Source organism: Diceros bicornis, chromosome 15 (assembly GCF_020826845.1).
Source record: "Diceros bicornis minor isolate mBicDic1 chromosome 15, mDicBic1.mat.cur, whole genome shotgun sequence".
Lineage (NCBI taxonomy): Eukaryota > Metazoa > Chordata > Mammalia > Perissodactyla > Rhinocerotidae > Diceros > Diceros bicornis.
In genome coordinates this window covers 185,459-205,060 of record NC_080754.1, presented here as the reverse complement: position 1 = coordinate 205,060, position 19,602 = coordinate 185,459, and the positions used below count along the sequence as shown (strand labels likewise).

Below are 19,602 nucleotides of genomic sequence, written 5' to 3'. Positions count from 1 at the left end.
ACTGACCTATAACTGATGCCAGAGACATGCTCAGCAGAGCTTTCTAATCATACTTAACAGTGGAAGGAAGAAAAAGGTGGCATCACTAACACAGCAAAAGACGAAGCAAAAGTATTATTTTGATCAGATTTCGTAGAAGGCGAACCTAATACCTTAAACTGAATGGGAACTAGTAGGCGTAATCTTGGTTTTTATATATAATTCAATACACAAGGTCCCACCATAATGCAGAGCTGAAAGCAGTACTTCTAAAGGAAGCAGAATAGTCACACAACACAATCCCGCTACCATTTCCCAAAACATATATATTTCCCTCAAGCCCTCCTACCTAAGTGATGATCAGGCTTATCCCTGCTTGAAACATGAAATGAGAGGTTATCTCACAACACTGCTGTAGGAGACAGAGCTGATCCTGATGCCTAGTGCACAACACTGCTCTAGAAGATAAAGCTGATCCTGATGCCTAGTACACAATACTGCTGAAGGAGACAGAGCTGGTCCTGACGCCTAGTGCACAACACTGCTGTAGGAGATAGAGCTGATTCTGACGCCTAGTACACAACACTGCTGTAGGAGACAGAGCTGGTCCTGACGCCTAGTACACAACACTGCTGTAGGAGATAGAGCTGATTCTGACGCCTAGTGCACAACACTGCAGTAGGAGACAGAGCTGGTCCTGACGCCTAGTGCACAACACTGCTGTAGGAGATAGAGCTGATTCTGACGCCTAGTGCACAACACTGCAGTAGGAGACAGAGCTGGTCCTGACGCCTAGTACACAACACTGCTGTAGGAGATAGAGCTGATTCTGACGCCTAGTGCACAACACTGCAGTAGGAGACAGAGCTGGTCCTGACGCCTAGTGCACAACACAGCTGTAGGAGATAGAGCTGATCCTGATGCCTAGTGCACAACACTGCTGTAGCAGACAGAGCTGATCCTGATCACTAGTGCACAACACTGCTGAAGGAGATAGAGCTGGTCCTGATGTCTAGTGCAAAACACTGCTGTAGGAGATAGAGCTGATCCTGATGCCTAACACACAACACTGCTATAGGAGATACAGCTCATCCTGATTAGTGTAGCATAAAATTGAGCGGGAAACTCTTTCACCCCAAGCACTCCTAAATGAAAAAGGATGCTGGCCCTCCTGCCGTGGAACGTACACCCAATACCCTGTTGCCCTTGGCAGACACCGGCTATACACACTTCTCTAAATCTTTGGTCATCTTTCAGTCTATTATGGGATAGGATGAAATGCATCTGGTGCCTGATCTACCTAGTTAATGAAGCCGCTAAAAATAAAAGTAAACATATTCAAAAAAAAAATTAATAGACTATGTTACATTAAAATTTTACACATTTACAAACAGAAAACTTTGATGTCTGGCACCTCACTTATTATACTGGAATGATACTTCAGGTCCACCATCTCTTATACTCCAGTGTAAAATCCAAAAAGCTCTGCAACCTAGAAGTTTTTCTTGAGTTTGTGGCAGACTCATTTGGCCTCAAAATCTGACCTAAATTGATGTAAGGTTATTTATGGTCAAGACTTAGCCCATGCGGCATAATTATCCAGATCTTTTGCTGAAAACATATTAACATTTGATTACAGGGTGCTGCCCAGACACTACTGGGGAAGTGAATGATGTGATATACCATCTATGTCCTATATTATCTTTTTAAAGTCCAAAAAAACTAGAATTCTGAAACACATCTGGCCTCAAAGCTTTTGAATAAGATTTTGGACTGCACTTTAGATTCAAATGAGTTACAATACAAAGCTATATAAAATATCTTCTATACTATACATACATGATAAACTCACAGTTATCAGATGAAAGCTTAATTCCACTACCTTTTATCAGGAAACCATTTACACGTTAACTTTAAAAAGCATCAGACAGGCAAACCTGCGGTCTATGTGCAGGAGTCCCTCTGTGTTCTCTTATCTAACATAAGGTGAGGAGCGTTGGATGGTTTGGGTTTCCTCAATACACCAAGGGTTCCTCCCCACCCCTCCAGTGTTTTCATTGGCATGTTTCATTTTTTAAAGAACACTTTGTACAATCAATAACAAAGCCATTTTTTCAGGAGTTCATTTTGTCATTTTCTTCAGTGCTTTTCACTGAATTTCCGTCCTTGAGAAGAACGGAGAACCAAGCCCCAAGAGCCATCTGAGACACTGGCTGGAAACAGGATGGGAACGTGGGCTTTCCCAGCACCAGAGAGACCACCTCCGCATTTCCAGACCAGGCCATGCAGTCTTCCAACCACCACAAGTGAAGCATAATGCCTGAGGAAAGCAAAGGAAAATGATCACCTGATGTTATCACCTTGAAGAAAAATAAGCATTATCTTATGAAAGCACAAGTTCAACGACCTTGAAAAACTAACACAAAACAAAATCAGATGGTCCTGGAACCTGACAGCTGTCACAGCTCCTCGAGGAGGGCACTTCAGCCTTCACCAGAACTGAAACGCACAGGGCGTCCTGTGGTTCTACAGCAAATCCCTGAGTCTCAGAGAATGTTCTTTTTACCAACAGCTATTAAAACAAGGTAACACACTTCAAAAACATAAATTCCACTTTTCTGGTCTCTTCTCCTGGTCCTTGATTAGAAATCTGGCATTCTGTTGGGAGGATCGGTATTAATTAGATCACTAAATTGAACTGTTCTTAGCATTTAAAAAGACTGAGCCCGGCTGAGAAGAGAGCGGTCTGCACAGCAACAGTGCCATCTTGTGACCAAAGCAGAGATTCCCCTTTGTTAACACCTGCCTTACCACAGGAGACACACCACCTTGTGTAGTCTTTGGGACCTGTCTGAAGTCCCAGGCATGGCCGTCCTACAATACTCTGGGGCAGAAGCAAAGCAGCCACCAATGTCTGTGCTCTGGAAAAATTAGGATGACAGCTCAACATTCCTGTGATTTATATATTTATTCCTCATCTGTCTCATGTCCCTTCTATCACCATGAAAGCATCAAGGCAACAGCTACCATTCCTTCAGATGTAAATATGGAGAAGCAATCAAGTGAAACAGACTTAAAGATTCCTTTATTGCCACAATATCAGCAAGCTTGTCCCCCTTATCTGAGACTCCAGCATTAAACATTTTTCTAACACCAGGATTGTAATAATTTTAAAAATTAGTATTTTGGTGGTGAACATGATGTTGCTTTCCCTTCCCACTCCAGAGCCAGTCGATCACATTCTGTTAATTCTCCATTGAGAACATCTTGCAAATCTGACCACGCGTCTCTATTTCCCTCCCACTGACCTAGGTAAGGCCTTTGACATCTACTTCTTGACTATTGTAAAATCTTTCAAATTGGTTTTGTTGCTAAAGGATTTTCTTGTTAATCTTCCTTGTATCCTCCAGTGTTATCTGATAAAGGGACTTCCAACTTGTGACAGATATTTCTAATTGTTCTTCAATATCTGTTCTCACTTCCTTCTGTAGTAATGGAACCTTCAATTGGGCACAGCTAAGTCTAATTTCCTAGGCTGCCCTTCACTAAAGGCAGGCACAGGACTAACTCTGACCCAAGACATGTGGAAGTAACAGGAAGTATGCTCTTATGTGCCTTCCTGCTAGCCGCAATGCAGATCCAACAGCAAGAGCAGGAATAGCCGCCCTGGGCCATGAGGAGGGAGATGGACAGGGCCTGGATCCCTGATGACTGCGGAGTCCAGCAATCAGCTTTCGCCAGAACAACCCAGGGGAGCCTGGGCTTTCCTTATTTAAGTCACTCGCACTTTTAGTCTCTCCCTGTCTATCTCTTTCTCTCTCTGTTATACTGGAAGAAACATCACCTTAATCGATACCGAATTTGGCACCAAACGTGGAGCTGCTTTAGTAGAATCTAACACGTGGAACTGGCTTAGTACACACACAACAGGGGCAAGGCCCAACCACCACCACAGGCTGGAGACCAGCGATTACTAACTTATGTGACAACCTGGCTGGGCCGTGGTGCCCAGATACTTGGTTAAGCACTATTCTGGATGTTTCTGTGATGGTATTTTTGGAGAAAACTAACATTTAAATGGGTGGACTTGGAGTAAAGTGACTGCCCTCCATAATGTGGGCAGGCCTCATCCAGTCAGTTGAAGGCCTGAACAGAACAGAAGATGGACCTCCCTCAAGCAGGAAGGAATCCTGCCAGCAGACTGCCTCTAGAGCTGAACCACAACATGACTTCTCTGGACCTCCAGGCTGCTGGCCCACCCTGCAGATTCTGAACTTGCCAGCCTCCCTGATCATGTGAGGCAATTCCTTAACACCGCCCCCCCATACACACACTCTATTGGTTCTGTTTCTCTGGAGAACCCTAATAAAGCCAGTAACCCTCAATATGCCATGGAAAAATATTTAATAATATTATTGTTTACAATATCTTGAAAGACAGACCACATGCTAATCAAAGCTTATATAACTCTAGGGTGACTGGAAGAAAATCTCACAACGTTAGTATGTTTAATGAGAGGCCAGGAAAGATCCCAGGAATCTGGAAGCAAAGATGGAAGGAATACAGCTCTAAGGAAGGCTCTCTGCCTGTAGATTATAGAGTCATGCGTCGCTTAACGACAGGGATCCGCCCTGAGAAATGTACTTTCAACCTCGCACAAACATCACAGAGTGTACTTACACAAACCTAGAAATGTTTTGTCTCTTGACAGGGTTATGGATTACACACGCCTATGAAACTGTCAAAATCCCTTGAAACGCACATACAGCTTAGTGTACACACGTTACAGATCCACCAGCTCTGCTGCAGGTGGGGTGGGGGGAACCACTCCAGCAACCACGGGATCTTCCTTCGGCTTCTCTGAGTCACACTCCAGGTTCCCGTGCAGCTCCACGATGAAGCGCACTAGCTCTTCTGCAGATCACCCACTTCGACAAGGCTGGATCTTGAGGTGGGAAGAGACCTGTGCAGGCTCTGGTACAGCAAGACGTGTTCCTCTTTGTCCTCTGGGTTCTGGTGTGTCTCTGTCCTCTCCCACTTTGTGTGCTATCGGCCCTGCTAACTTTTATTCCCACATCAGTAGGGCACAATCACACAGACTTCTAGAGACTGCTCAACCAGCTTCCATGACTAAGATCTCACTCTGGGAAGAACTTCCTCACCTCCCCTGCAGTGATTCTGCTCTGACCAAGGCCTGGCTGACAGTTAGTGACACCCCTGCCCCTTACGAGCAAGACAGACACTGCTGTGTAATTAACTATCAAGTCAAGGAGTTAAAACTCATTCTTTGCCTAACCCTTCCAGATGGTGAAGCTCAAATGCTTACATAAATTATTTTTCAGTTTCCTTTTGACCAGGTGAACTTTTATTTACCTTTCAAGACCCACTTCAAAGTCCATATCGTCTCTGAAACCTTCACTGATTCCCCGAAGAATTCCTAATCTTCTCTTTTCCCCAAGCAGTACATTTTCAGCTCTTTGAGAATAGGGTTTATGTTACATTCGTCTTGTATTTTTTAGATACAGCACAACTGGAAGGTGTATGGTCAAAATATATTTATTAAGTAAGTCAATGAATGAAAGCTATCTTAATGAAGAGGTGGGTCAAGAAGAGAACCTTTCAGGGTAAAACAGAGAAGCATATTTAATTGCAACTAACACTCAAAAATTCTGGTAGAGAACAGCTCAAGTAACCTACACTCTCATTTTATAGAACAGATGGAAATGAGAGAGGCCAGAGGCTTTATTTGAGGAAAAAACAATAAAATTTTTGCCAAGTAATTTATAAAAATGAGAAAGAAAATTTTTCCTCTTGGCAACAAGAGAGAAACTCCTACAGAAGGTAAAATAATCTGTTAATAAAGGTTACTACTTAGCGACTGTGGTCTTATGTCTCATTAAGTGGAACAGTTTGGTAACTTTTAGTAAATAAACTTGACTCTATGGAAAACCATGGCCACTATTTTAAAATTGAGATATGCGGTACCAAAAATGCCGTTGAGACCTACTTAAACGAATGTTATCCCTCACAGTGCCTTTCTAGTAACATAAAGGAAATCAAGAGGAGGTTGGGGGGGGGGCAGGCAACCTGATTTAAAAGGAAGAAAATAAATCTAGTCTTTTAAAAAAATTACTAGCCTAATTTGATATACCAATAGAAATATTTTAACTACTACCAGATAATCTAACGAATGGTAAAACTACACCTTTAAACAACTGTTAGGAGCTCCGTGAAGCTCTTATCTCTACATTGTTCCTTTTCTGTCCCCAATCCTAAAACGTGATCCCTCTACATTTCATACCTTTTCTTCTTTTAAACATTTCGGGGAGTTTTGTATCATTTACTTTTCCCTACCATTCCATATTTTTTCCCATGTTACATCATTTTTCTATTTTTGTTCCTTTTCAGCAGCCCCCATTTCCTTCGTTTTTTCCACTGCTGTTCCTCATAACTTCACCCTGTATCAGTTTACTATTTCTGCTGGCAAACAGAGAAAACAAAAAATCCCACCACTACTATGGACTGCAACCAAAGAACACAGGAAAGGGAGAAGCTGAGGATCACATACAATCTACCAAACCAATGCAGATTCAAAATTAAGTCAAGTACTTACTGTAAGCATCTAAAACACAGATACTTCTAGTTTGATAGTTACCTCGTGCTATCATCAGTTTTAAAAGTATTATTTTACACACCTGAGGGTAGTCTTCACTGTGCTCACAGCAAGTAATCAAATTTCCAGATATCAAATTGTTTATTATCAAAGAAGTTCTGTGAATTCAAGATAAAGAAACATCACCAAGCTTGCTATTTTCAGAGATACCGTACCCTGTCAGCCTAAGAAACAAAAACAAGTCTGATAATTATCTTCTCTCCACTGGCAGTAAGTTTTTACCTAGAAGAAGGGATATTTTTTATATAGTACTGGTAGAGCAGAGTAATGACACCAGACAGTCCTGAAATCGGTTTCTACTTGAAGATCTTGTAACCACAGGCCCTCCACAACCAGTTCAACTGATCCCATCTTATCAACAGAGTGATTGTGAGTTGTCTTTTGGGAACTGAGAGTCCCTCCTTGTCCAGTGCAGGCTGGTTGAGACTACCAGCCCACCAACTGGGCCTGCGAAAGTGCCCGATAAGTGACCCTTCTGACATCAAGGGGCTGAAAATCCCACCCTCAGATCATGGATAACGCTGCCATTCTGTGAACATGCATCCTACGACGAGCCATGAAGCTTGACTGCACTTGCTCAGACCATCAATTACCTCACTTCTCCTCACCTCCAATCATCTATCCCCACACTTCAGACTGTCCTGCCCTTCATCCCATAAATTTTGCCCCAAGCCCTGGATGGGGCAGACAGATCTGAGAGCAATGTCCCTGTCTCCTTGCAGATCAACTTTGCACTAAAGCCTTTTCTTTTCTTAAAAGCTAATGTTGTGATAACTGGTTTTTTTTTTTAATGCACATCAGGCAGAGAACCCCCAGTCTGTGCAGTAACATCTTCTCAACAATTACCTCATTAAGATGGGTATAGGAGGGTGGGTTAGAGATGAACATAAGGAATCCAGTTTTGTGTTGCTTAAATCAGAGAAGAATGACAATAGACCACATTAGTCCTGCTAAACTTTAAGAAAGGGTTTTTGATCTACTGTCAAATATCGTCTCTTCACTCACAAAAAGGAAAAGAACTAAAAGGCTTTCAAGAAAACCACCAGAATAGACTTGATTTTGGCCCACGGCAAATGTGCTTATGAATGAATAGAGATTGCTTATCACTAATTTAAAAGTTTTTCAAGTACTTTTTTTCTTTAGTAACAAGAAACTCTTCAAATGAAATCCTACAAGTTTAACCAGATAGAGACACCATGCTTGTAGCTGGATTTGGTGTGCTGAACTAAGAGGTTCTCCTTGTCATCCCTCCCTCGTCCCTCAAGACAGCTCCTAAAACAATGCCACAGAGCCCTATGTCTTCATAGAGCAGAGTCTGAAAACCAGCGTCCTCTAAATAATTCTTTGGAGGAAAACAGCAGCTATCTCCTACTAAAGAACAAAGTCTTTTGAGTCCTGCAGTGGCCAGGTTATCAAAGAATTAAAAGCCCATCAAGTTTGCTAAGGCACTTGAGTGGCTCCATTTAGGCCACCAGCGTGAAGTTCAGATACCTGTAGCGAGCGGCCAAGTGAGGCCAAGCGCCAGGAACACCTTTCTGACAGAAGAAGCAGGAGTCACAAGGACTCCTGACGGATAGGCTGGTCTAATCTTGCTTTTTCAGGCTTCGGTCAAATCCTTTGCATCATAAAAGTCATTGCTCCCAGCAGAAAGAAGATTCCGAAGATTCAAGGGAAGCAGAAATAACAGATCACCAAGCGACAATTAGGAATACTCATATGACAAAGAAGCACTTCCTCCTAAGTCAAAAAGAGCCAAGTCATCCTCTGCCATACTTAACAGCCACTATTTAGAAATCGTGGAAAAAAAAGTGCACAATTTTTATTTATTTATTTATTTAAATTAATTTATTTTTGTGAGGAAGATCAGCCCTGAGCTAACATCCATGCTAATCCTCCTCTTTTTGCTGAGGAAGACTGGCTCTGAGCTAACATCTATTGCCAATCCTCCTCCCTTTTTTTTTTTTCCCCCAAAGCCCCAGTAGATGTATGTCATAGTGGCACATCCTTCTAGTTGCTGTATGTGGGACGCGGCCTCAGCATGGCCGAAGAAGCAGTGCGTCGGTGCGCGCCCGGGATCCGAACCCGGGCCACCAGTAGCAGAACACGCGCACTTAACCGCTAAGCCATGGGGCCGGCCCCACAATTTTTAAAATAGAAGAATTTATGTGCTCTCATGTTTCAAATACTTATTATAGACTTCTTATTATACTTATTAGCCCAGGTTCATTTTGTTTGATATCCACTAGAGGTTTTTCAAGTTATGAAGGAAAAATAATTTGAACTCTTATTAATATCAGCGATAGTTTACAAATTGAATAAACTATGATGAGTTAAATGCTTAAGTATCATCTTATTTTCAATATATTTGTGTTTTAACTTTAACCTATTGATAATCATTACTCACCTTGAAAATTTCAAAAACCTAATTAGCTTTCCTTCTCTGTATTTGCTCCCTTGTATCCATCCTCCATGTGAAATAAACGAATCTTTCTAATATAAATGTAATCACATCACTCCATTATTAAAAATTCTTCAGCAGATCCTCACCGTAAACATAACAGTTGTGTGAAGTTATGGAATAAGCTACTCAAATTAAATGTTACTCAAAAGCACGGACAATTAAAACCAACAGAGGTAGTACTGTCCCGCTAAAGACTAAGGAGGGACATTACAGCCTCATTTTTTAATAGCCAGATTGGGGGGCCCTGAGGGTTCTGGATAGTGTGAAGATACTAACAAAAGAAAATTTGTAAGCTTCTAATAACATGGCCTTAAAATATATAAAGAGAAACCTGACAGAACCCAGGGAGAAATGTACAAATTTAACCATACTTGGAGATTTTAACACGCCTCTTTCAATAATTGACTGGAGAATTTTTTCTTTTTCTAAAGTAATGCTATAGAGGATTTGAATAACAAAATTAACAAATGTCACCTAATGGACATATAGAGAACACTGTACTATTAAACAAATGTAAAATTCACATTCTTCTCATGCACACATGAAATATTTATAAAAACTGACCTAATGTGGGGCTATGAAGCAAGTCAAAATAGATTTCAGAGGGCTGATATAATATAGCATATGTTCTCCCATCATAATAAAAATAAAAAAATAAGAAAGACAACCAGAAAATCCTCATATGTTTATAAATAGAAAACAAACTTCCAATAAAAAAGATGAACAAAGTTAAATGCTGGATCTTGAAAAGATATAAAAATTTGACAAACCTCAGGCAAGACTGATTAACAAAAAGAGGACATTATGATAAATCCTACAGATATTAAAAAGATAACAAGGAGATATTGTACACAACTTTATGTTAATAAGTTTGCAGACTTACAAAAAATGTGAAAATTACTAAATAAAAAAAGCTCCTAGAACTGATTTAAGAAGAAAGAGAAAACTTTTCAGAGTCCTATAACCATTAAAAAGACTGAATCAATGGTCCAGACTTTTCCCACAAAGAAATCTCCAGGCCCACATGGCCTCAACTGCAGTTGCTACCAAATATTCAAGGAAAAAAAAATAATTGCAATGTTATATAAACTGCTGCAGAGAACATAAATGAGAACCTACTCCTCAATTCATTTTATGAGGCCACATAGCCTTGATTCCAAATTCTAATATGACTATTTCAAGAATGAAAAATTACAGGCCAGTTTCATTTATGAACATACATGGAAAAAGCCTAAGCAAAATATTATCATACAATATCCAGAAAAAAAAATATTCCTATACATCACAAAATTATGAAAGTTTTTCTTGAAAATCCAAAAAAACTATAGACAAATTTTTAGATTTAATAAATTTCCCAGTGTCATGAAATACTAGAAAACTGTCAAAACTCTCCAAATTGATAGATTTAATGTAATTCCAACAAGTTTTTCATGAAACTTGACAAGCTGATTCTAAAATGTATACAGAAATACAAAGGGGTCAAAACAGCCAAAATACCCTTAACAAAAAAAAAATAAGGGAAGATTTGCCCTACGTTTTATAACACTGATGCTATGGCAATTAAGTTAGTGTAGTCCTAGCTCAGGGACCAACAAGTAAAGCAATTACACAGAACAGAAATCAGACCATGCTAATGTGGACACTTGATTTATGACAAAAGTAGCACTACAGAGTCCTAGGAAAAGGACAGACTTTTCAATAAATTCTGTTTCAACAACTGGGCATCCATATGCAAGAAAAAAAGAAGGAACGAAAGGAAAGAAAATAGATTCCTACCTCATACTAATAAGCAACAATCAACTGAGGTAGATTAAAGACCTAAATGTGGTCTATTTTTAATTTAAAAAAATGAAGCTTCCAGAAAATAACACAAGAGATTATCTGGGGTGTGGAAAGATCTCTTAAACAGGACACAAAAAAAGCATTAATTATAAAGGAAAATATAGATATAATAAATTACATAAAAAGTAACAACCTTCCTTTGTAGGAAAAGAAAACACCAAAAAACAAAACCCCAGAGAGAGTAAGAGGGCAAGCCACATCGCAGATGGAGAAGGAACTTGATTGTGATGTCAGAAACTGAAGGGGCTGGTATTTTATACTGCTTGCCAGTAAACAGTTGGCCCGCCAGTTTCACGGATGGGGGGAGAAGACATGAGACGCCTGACTCAGAAATGAGGGATGGTCAGTCACTCACGACAACACAGCAGCCAGGTCAAACAAGGCGTGGACCTGCCACCTACCAGTGGCACATGGACACAAAAGGCGCTTAGGAAGTACCTCTAGAAAGAATAAACAGTTAGGGGAACACCACCACGGTCCTGCTCACGTCGCTCTAAGGAGGAGATTCTTCCTCCCTAAGCACAAGGCAGGGGGAGGCACTTTGCTGGAGGGAACAACTGATGACTCTCTCCACCTACTTACTTGAGCCTCTGTCAACAAGGAGAGAAGGAGAAGCACCAATGTAGTCAACGAAGGGCATCCACTGTTACCAGTTGGACTAATGCATGGAGCCAAAGTGGAAAGTCGCTCTTCATGAGCATCACAACCTCTCCCGTTCCCTTGGACCTTCCTGAGCTCTGGCCTATCCCTTCATCCTCTTCATCATGTTTCCGTGCAGGGGACAGAAGGTGGAGGGCTCTTACTTTCTAACAGCTGGCTGGATAAGTTGATTAAGTTCCAAGATTTAGATGTGGGACTGGAACAAGGGGCTTGCACTCGGGACTCAGGTCCAAATCACGTTCCCCAGTTTAGTTCCATCAGAGATACCTGGTTAACGTTCAGGGGTGAGCTAACACGAAGAAGTGGATTATCAAATCACATTCTCATGAACCAGAGACCTTACCCACTGTCAACCTTTACTAATAATTTTAAGTACACAAGCAATCAGGTGGCACAAGATGAGCAGGGACATCCATGTGGCTTCCTACAAGTCTTGCTTCTAGCTCACAATGTTTTCCAACTCAGAGAAATAGAAGAGTTCTCTAAGCAAGGCTCCCAGGTCACCTCACACAACGGGGAGCATTTAGGTCATGCCCCATGTCCAATAAACCTTAGGGTGTCAAACAGCTTATATGACATCTCCAGGAGGCCATGCCTCATCAATCTAGAGATTCCAGGTTGGGTTTATCAGAGGCAATCCTTACCAGGGACACTCTGCTCACAGCATACTACAAGTATGAGTTCTCTTAGCAAAACCCCTTGGTCCATTTACCACGGTCAGTTATCAACATGTTTAACTGGGTCACCCGCCTTCTTTCTTTCGTGAGAGTGTCACCCTGGAAATTGGAAGGAAACGGATCCCAGGCCAGCTGCTAACTCGTTCCCCAAAGAGTTATCCCACTCTCACCTGGATCATTAAAAAAGCTGATGTTTTCATCTCCATTAGGATATGTTTTTGTAACTATTTCTTGCATTGAGATTCTATCATTAGAAAGAACAGTCTTTGATACTCCTAACCACCTAAATAAATGGATGAATGAATGAGTGATTTAATATGATATAGCCACTTGAAAAGTATGTTTTCAAAGACTATTTAATAATTAAAATGTTCATAATAAATTAAGTGGAAAAAATATCAAATTGTATCACTATGATTTCTATTATTGTAAATACTATATGCAGTCAAAGGAAATAAGTCAGTGTAACAGTTTTTTCAATGAATGGCTTATTTTCCTCTTTATATTTCTTTGTATATTCCAAATGCTTTACGCGACTACATTACTTTCATGATTAGGAAAAATTATTAGAAAAGTATCTTCAGTTTAAGTATTTATCTGTTGCTTATTTTGTAAAATACACCTTCTTACACTCACACCCTCTCCTTAACCTGAGCAGAGTCAGGTGTCCCTCTTCTTGCTCCCTTGGCCCCCATACTATTCCCTCTATTACCAGAATCTTACCACATTCCATGACAATTGCCCTGAGGACCTTCAGAACAAGGATCATTTCGTATATATTTTAGTATCTGCAGTGCCTAACAAAGTTCCTGAAACAAAGTAGATACTTATTAAATGCTGGATAAAGTAACATACACTAATAAAATCTTATTTTCAAGATTGTATTTCATATTGTCAATCCACACTTGAGACGTATTTTTATGACTGAAAATACAATAGCTACAAACTATAGCTACGATGTCTCCTCAAGCTTTTACAATCTCATTTAATGTGGAATATTTTGATCTGTAAACTCTTACTAAAAAGAAGCGGGTACTTCGCCCAAACGAATTAGAGATTTTTAATCTCAGAACCTCTGACTCCTGCCACTTAAAGAAAAAAGCAGAAAGAGGAGGAGGGGGGGCATCGGTAATGTAGCATTAACAGAGGTTTGCTTTTGTTTTCCGGATTCCACACATACACCAAGCATACGATGACAATATGCAAAGTTAACTGAATTAACTGACCTTTAAAAGTAAGATACATACACAGCTGAAATAGTGATGGAAATCTTTCATTCTAATAGAACTACATGTCCAAAGCTTGTTTTTCCAATATGAACACATGGACTTTCTGGTCACTGCTGACGAATGACGGAGGCCATGCCCAGTCACCAGACATCCTTTTATCTCAGCTCAAGAGCATGACAGAAGAAGACGGTGGCGATTTTCTTTTTAATGTTTCCTTTAAAACACAATTCTTGCTGTCAGAGTACCACTTTTTAAGGATTATTATTGGGATGATTTATACAAATTTTCAAAACGTTACCAAATAATCTAAGCTTCCTTTTTCAATGAGTTCACAAACTGGATTTTCCTTGTCAAGTAGTAAGAAAACAATCTGGAAGGGTCAGTATTTCACATGTGATTGATCTCCTCTGAGGAACTGGATGACATGACACACTACTGCTATAAGATACTGATATTTCTGTTATAAATCATACCCTTCAGTTCAAGCTTTCCCATCTAAAAATCACGTAAACTTCACCTGCACAAACATCATAGCCACTTTCTAAAAAGACTAGATGTATACCATTTTCAGCATATTTTCCCACTGTTTTTCTTAATATATTTAAATAAAAATGAGGCAAGAGAATCTGATTATGTAGTACGTACATACACAGTATGTAACAGAAATGACTGGTCTCAGACGTTATCCTGAGAAATGATAATAAAGGTACACTTTTACATGGCGCTCCATTAACAGAACCAGCTTATGTTCAATTATTTCTTATATCCTTGTCCCACATTCTCCCTCATTTTCTGAAGATGGCTTTGGGGACAGATGTTCGAGAGAGTTATATATAATGTATCTTCATGTTTTATAAATTTAATACAAGAATCTCATTTTTCCACCTCCATATGGACTAAATCAAAAGTCCTCAGTAAGTGTACAAAGAAGTCATATGCTTTGGGATTTTTATCCTTTCATCACTGCACCTTCCAATAAACTTTTCATGCTAGCTAAAAAAACATCAAGTTAGATTACTATTTTCATGACTATGTATAATTCTATACATATATTCATTTCTTTAAAGAATTTTTAAGACTGCTATATATCTACTAACATTACTCCTTTTAAAAAACTCAACATCAAGAAACTTCTATTAAATAAAGTATCAATTTTCATTTAAGTATCACATTCACATTCATAAAAACATGTATAAGATTAATATTTGGTTGTAAAATATTGTGCTTTCAAAAGCTAACATTCTGAACACTACACAGGCTTCCTCCCCAATGTGGGCAGGAATGATTTCTGGTCAGGTACTTGAACACACAGCCACAGTGGGCAAAGGGTCCCTTTGAGCACCACACTGTCAGCAGACAAATGCAGATTCGAGTCTCCTCTTCCACAAAACAGCACCATCAGAAAGCCTTCCTTATTTGCCTCTTGGCTATCCTCTCCGCTGCTTTCTCCTTCCTGAGTGCCACCTCCTGTCCACAGGATCAGGCCAGGCAGTATATACTTGCTTTCTAACTGCTCCTTGCAAATACAAATAAGGACCTGCTATCAGCCCTTTATATTTCCACGTATTTACTCTCTTGCATTTGCCCGCATTTAAAACCCTTCCTTTCTTACTGTGGAATAAAAGGACTGCCTTTTGTTACAGGAAGGGAAGGCGAGGAAGATTAGGAAGAAGGTAAGAGAGACTTCTCTGTGTGTGACACAGTCACAGAGCTAGCCTGAGGAGAAAATTACTAGTCTTTTTTTTTCATTTTTTTGGACTCAGGGGCAAGAGACAAAAGAGATTGTGGCTGGCACTATCATTTTTTCCTTTATCGTTTTAACCCCCAGACTTGTAGACGTCAAGAATTAGAACTGCTTTATGTCCCTTTAGCCTGGATATCCACTCCTTCCCCTTTATCATCATAATCACACAGCCAAGGGACTCGGAGTTTCAGCTGCTTCAAGGGGCTCCAAAGTCTCTCACACAACCAGGCAGCATAGGCAGCTGCTCAAGGAAAAGACTGGGAGACAGCTGGCAGGATGGTCTTTCCCAACCACATATGATTACATGAAAACCTACACTCATTGTGCCTGCGAGGTCAGTTTTGTGCCCTGTCAACATGCTACTAAAGTGACGCGGTACTAATGTCATTCCTTCTGGGGATAAGATGGGGATAGAGAGTGAAGTGGAGATCTAAACCGGAGACAGGCAGGGCAGTTAGGAGCCCGGTGCAATGATTCAGGTGACGCGCTGGTGGCTTAGATTAGGCTATTAAGGATGGAGAGAATGGGACGGACTTGAGAAACAGGTAACAGGTACAACTGAAGTGTCTCAGCGACTGATGGGATACAGGAAAAAGGGGGGTCGGAGATGGACTTCGACGTAGGCAAACGCATGGTGGCACGGCAATTACTGAGCTGGAGAAGAGACGCAAAGAGGCAGGTTGGCGGGTTTCTGTCTTGATTTTCTGTTTTGCTGATTTCTGGGGGGGACAGGAGAGCATTAGAAATTGAGTTCCCTCATGACAAACTGAGTTTTACATATATGAGGGGCTTCCAAACGGAGATCCCTGATAGGTAATGGAAGATATATGTCTGAGGCTAAGGAGCAAGATCTGAACTTTGACATGTATTTGGGAGATGGCATCTTCTATTAGTTGAAGCCATCAGATAAGAGGCGAGGAGGGCCAACATCAGCAGCGTAAGGAACTCCAAGATTTATGGGACAGGCTGATCAAGAAGAAATTAAGAAAACAGGTAGGAAGAAAACCAGGAAAGCATATGATCACAGAAATCAAGGGAAGAGAATATTTTAAGACGGAGCAAACAGTCAACAAAGTCAAATGCAACAGTGCAGACCGGTGCAGCCATTTAGAGGACAATTCAGTCTAATCAAGAAAAACGTCAGTATGTGTGTCCAATGAGACAAATAAAAGAATAGTTTGTAAAAGTAAAAAAAAAAAGAAATAATGTAAATATCCAAAAATAGAGGATTAAATAGAATATGATAAACCTACAGTACTGAATATTTCACAGAACTTGAAGAAAACAAACAGTAGGTCTACAAGGAAAAGACTTTAAGAAATATTAAGTACAGTGCCAGCCCCAGTGGCCTCGTGGTTAAGTTCGACGTGCTCTGCTTCAGCGGCCCAGGTTCGGTTCCCCGGCGAGGACCTACACCACTCGTCAATCAGTGGCCATGCTCTGGTGCAGCTCACATACAAAACAGAGGAAGACTGGCAGCAGATATTAGCTCAGGGCAAATCTTCCTCAGCAAAAAAAAAAAAAAAAAGGAAAGAAAAAAAAAAGACATATGAAGTACAAAAAAGAGCAAGTTACAGAGCAATATATACACAGTGATAGCAGTTATTTTGAATGTATTTCTCTATGTATATATAGTTGTAAGAAAAGCTATAGAAAAAGTTGGGAAGAATATATACCCACTTAAGTCCAAGAGTTGACTTTGTGAAGAAAGCTGGCCTTCGGGTGGGTCTGTGGCCAAGGGGGCCTTCTGCATTTGTATTATTCGAATTTTTTACAATGAAAATGTTTCCATGTAATAGTTGTATAATAAAGTATATTTTCAAAATACTATTAATTTAGTATTTATCAATTTACTATCAGTTTAGTAACTTTAATAAGCACAGGTTTGGAAGAGTAAAGGGAACAGAAGACGATTACAACGAATTGAGACAAACGGGAAGAAAAGTAGCACATGGAATGTAAAACACGGGAAGCTTGTATGAATAGGAAGAAAAAGAAGTGAACAGAGGCTTCCTAGGAGAGCAGCCTGGCTGCTTACAGTCTAGAAGACACTGGAGTCACAGTGCTACGCCCTCCTAAGATGCAGCATCTACTCTAAGGCGGGAGGTGCGGGAACAGCGAGGCTTGGGGCAGGAATAACTGACTAAGGAGCCAGAGTGAGAAAGCTCAGGCGAGAAACCAGACAGCGCTGGCTCAGCCAGGATCCCAAGCCAACAGCCCAGGAGGCAGGAGGGAGGGTGGCACAGAATTCTCAACTATCCCAGGGTGGCAGCAGATGAAAGGCCCACTGGGAGGTGCGACCTCGCATCGCCGTGCTGAGCTGATACACGACCTGGAACAAGGACGAGACTACATACCAGGACGGTTGTGAGACGCAGGCGACAGCATACACTCGCTGTGCACAGTCAGAGGCGAAGTAAAGAACGGACTCGGCAGGGCATAAACCGCCGCGTGCTCTCGCTCCACATATAAGCGGCAGAGAGAGATAAGGTATCCTTGGACTAGACTTGAAACAGCTCAGAGAATTTCTGTTCAGCAATGAACAACAGGAATTACTCAGGAGGAGGATACAAGTAGAAATCTCTTTTGAAACCAGGACAGGATGTCCCAAAATGCCTCTGTTCTGAAGGAAAACAAGTATCTCTTGTGGTCACGCTCTTCTGGAAAATTCTTAGAGGGGAGATAAGTGCTAACAGCAAACTACGACTTCCCAGGAGGCTGACTTGTCCAGAGCAATGTGTCCATTATGAAAAAATGCATCCTGGTCCAAAGCTGCTCTTACATGGGCTGCTCAAACTCTGGTGAAAGAACAGGTGACGACCCAGGCCTGGAATGGTCCCGAGAACCAAACAACTTCAAACCACTGTGAGGTCCTTCGTGTCCTTTACAGGACAACGCACAGCAAAACTACATTTCAGTCAGGGGCGGGGGTGGGGGACAGTTGGGACATGACAGCATGAGAGCTGGAAGGGAAAAGACTGAGAATTTTCTGGGTGCAGTCTTTGGAAGAATAATGACTGACACCAACACAGGAAACCGCCCATCTGGGGGTTTCCCCGTGTCATGCTTTGTCACGCCTATTTAAATCACATCAGAAACCAAAGTAAACTTCTGTATTGGGAGCCCTCACCTCAAGAGTTCTATCTGTAGAACAGGCAGATTCCTCCTTTGGCTTATCCTGCAGGCTGCCTTCTGAGATTCAGAAGAGAACAACCAACTTCGATCATTTGAACATGGAGCATCCACTAACACCTGAGAAAAAAGACACACAATGCAAATATGCACTGGAAATAGATTCTCAGACACCAAGTATGTAGGGAAACTATGTAAAACCACGACAAAAAATAGCAAATAACCGAAAATACACCATGGTAAATTCTTCTATCTGACATTTCTTCACTAACATTGTTCAGAAAAGCTTCCTGTGCACTGTCAGTAGTGGGGTTTTTGGGGGGACGGCAAATGGCAGGACTGAAAGTCTACTAAGTCTACTAATATTCCATATTCTTGACAACTACAGCAACACTTGTACAAAAGTTACTCATTTTAAACAGACATTACTATATTTCTGAATTCTCAGCAGTTTTTTTTAAGAATATTTCAATTTCGGTTTACTGACATGCTCTCTCTTTACCTGTCACATTCTGATATGAAATGCTACCAGATTAAAGAATACAGTGCACACGTTTGTGTACTGACCCAAATCATGTCTGATCTTTTCCTGAGTTACCTAAGAGGTACCTAGAAATAAAAAACATTCTATAATCCCCAACCCCAATGTGACCGCCTTCTCTGAACCACGCTGACCATCAGATGAAAACTGCTTCCATGCTCACATTCTCACAACCCCCAGGGGGCTGAGAAGTGGTATCAGGCTACGTCTGGAGGCAGATGGAAAAGGACGACAGAGCAACCTCTCAGTGGTATTACCGGGAGCCGTCGGCATGTCCCAACGTAATGAAAGTACCTTGTCAAAAGTTTCAGGCTGGGCGTCTCCCACTTCTCTGCCATCCAACTCAGACACTTTAATTACATTCACCAGAGGCTGCGGGATGAAAGATTCTAACGTCTGCCTCAGCCACCTCAATCTCAGCCCATCGCATTCATTGCAATGAAGATAACCTAAATAAAAAAGATTAAAAAGTTTTACAGTGAATGCAATGAAATAGTTAAATTTCCACTTTTCATTAAATAAATTTCAAAAGAAATCAGCTCATGATAATTATGCAGAAATAGGGCTCACAGGTAAACATTACAATTATCTTATGCTTTAAAAACAGAAATATACACACACACACACACAACATAAAACATCTACAATAGTCACGCCTGCACAG

At 40.8% G+C, this 19,602-nt stretch overlaps 1 protein-coding gene across 7 annotated transcripts in view; it reads right to left on the bottom strand.

Annotated features, from left to right (window-relative positions):
• Positions 1–19,602, bottom strand: part of NSUN3 (NOP2/Sun RNA methyltransferase 3) — a 187,202-nt gene that overhangs the window by 144,782 nt on the left and 22,818 nt on the right. For 4 of the 7 annotated variants that reach the window (XM_058555636.1, XM_058555638.1, XM_058555634.1 and 1 more), the window contains exons 4-5: positions 19,233–19,387; positions 18,396–18,517 (exon numbers count right to left, since the gene is read on the bottom strand). In XM_058555636.1, coding sequence (XP_058411619.1) covers positions 18,396–18,517; positions 19,233–19,387 — 277 coding nt within the window. Of the gene's footprint in view, positions 1–1,346; positions 2,300–15,681; positions 15,985–17,128; positions 17,794–18,395; positions 18,518–19,232; positions 19,388–19,602 lie in introns of those variants that run through there. The other 3 variants (XM_058555635.1, XM_058555637.1, XM_058555633.1) reach the window with 3 other exon arrangements.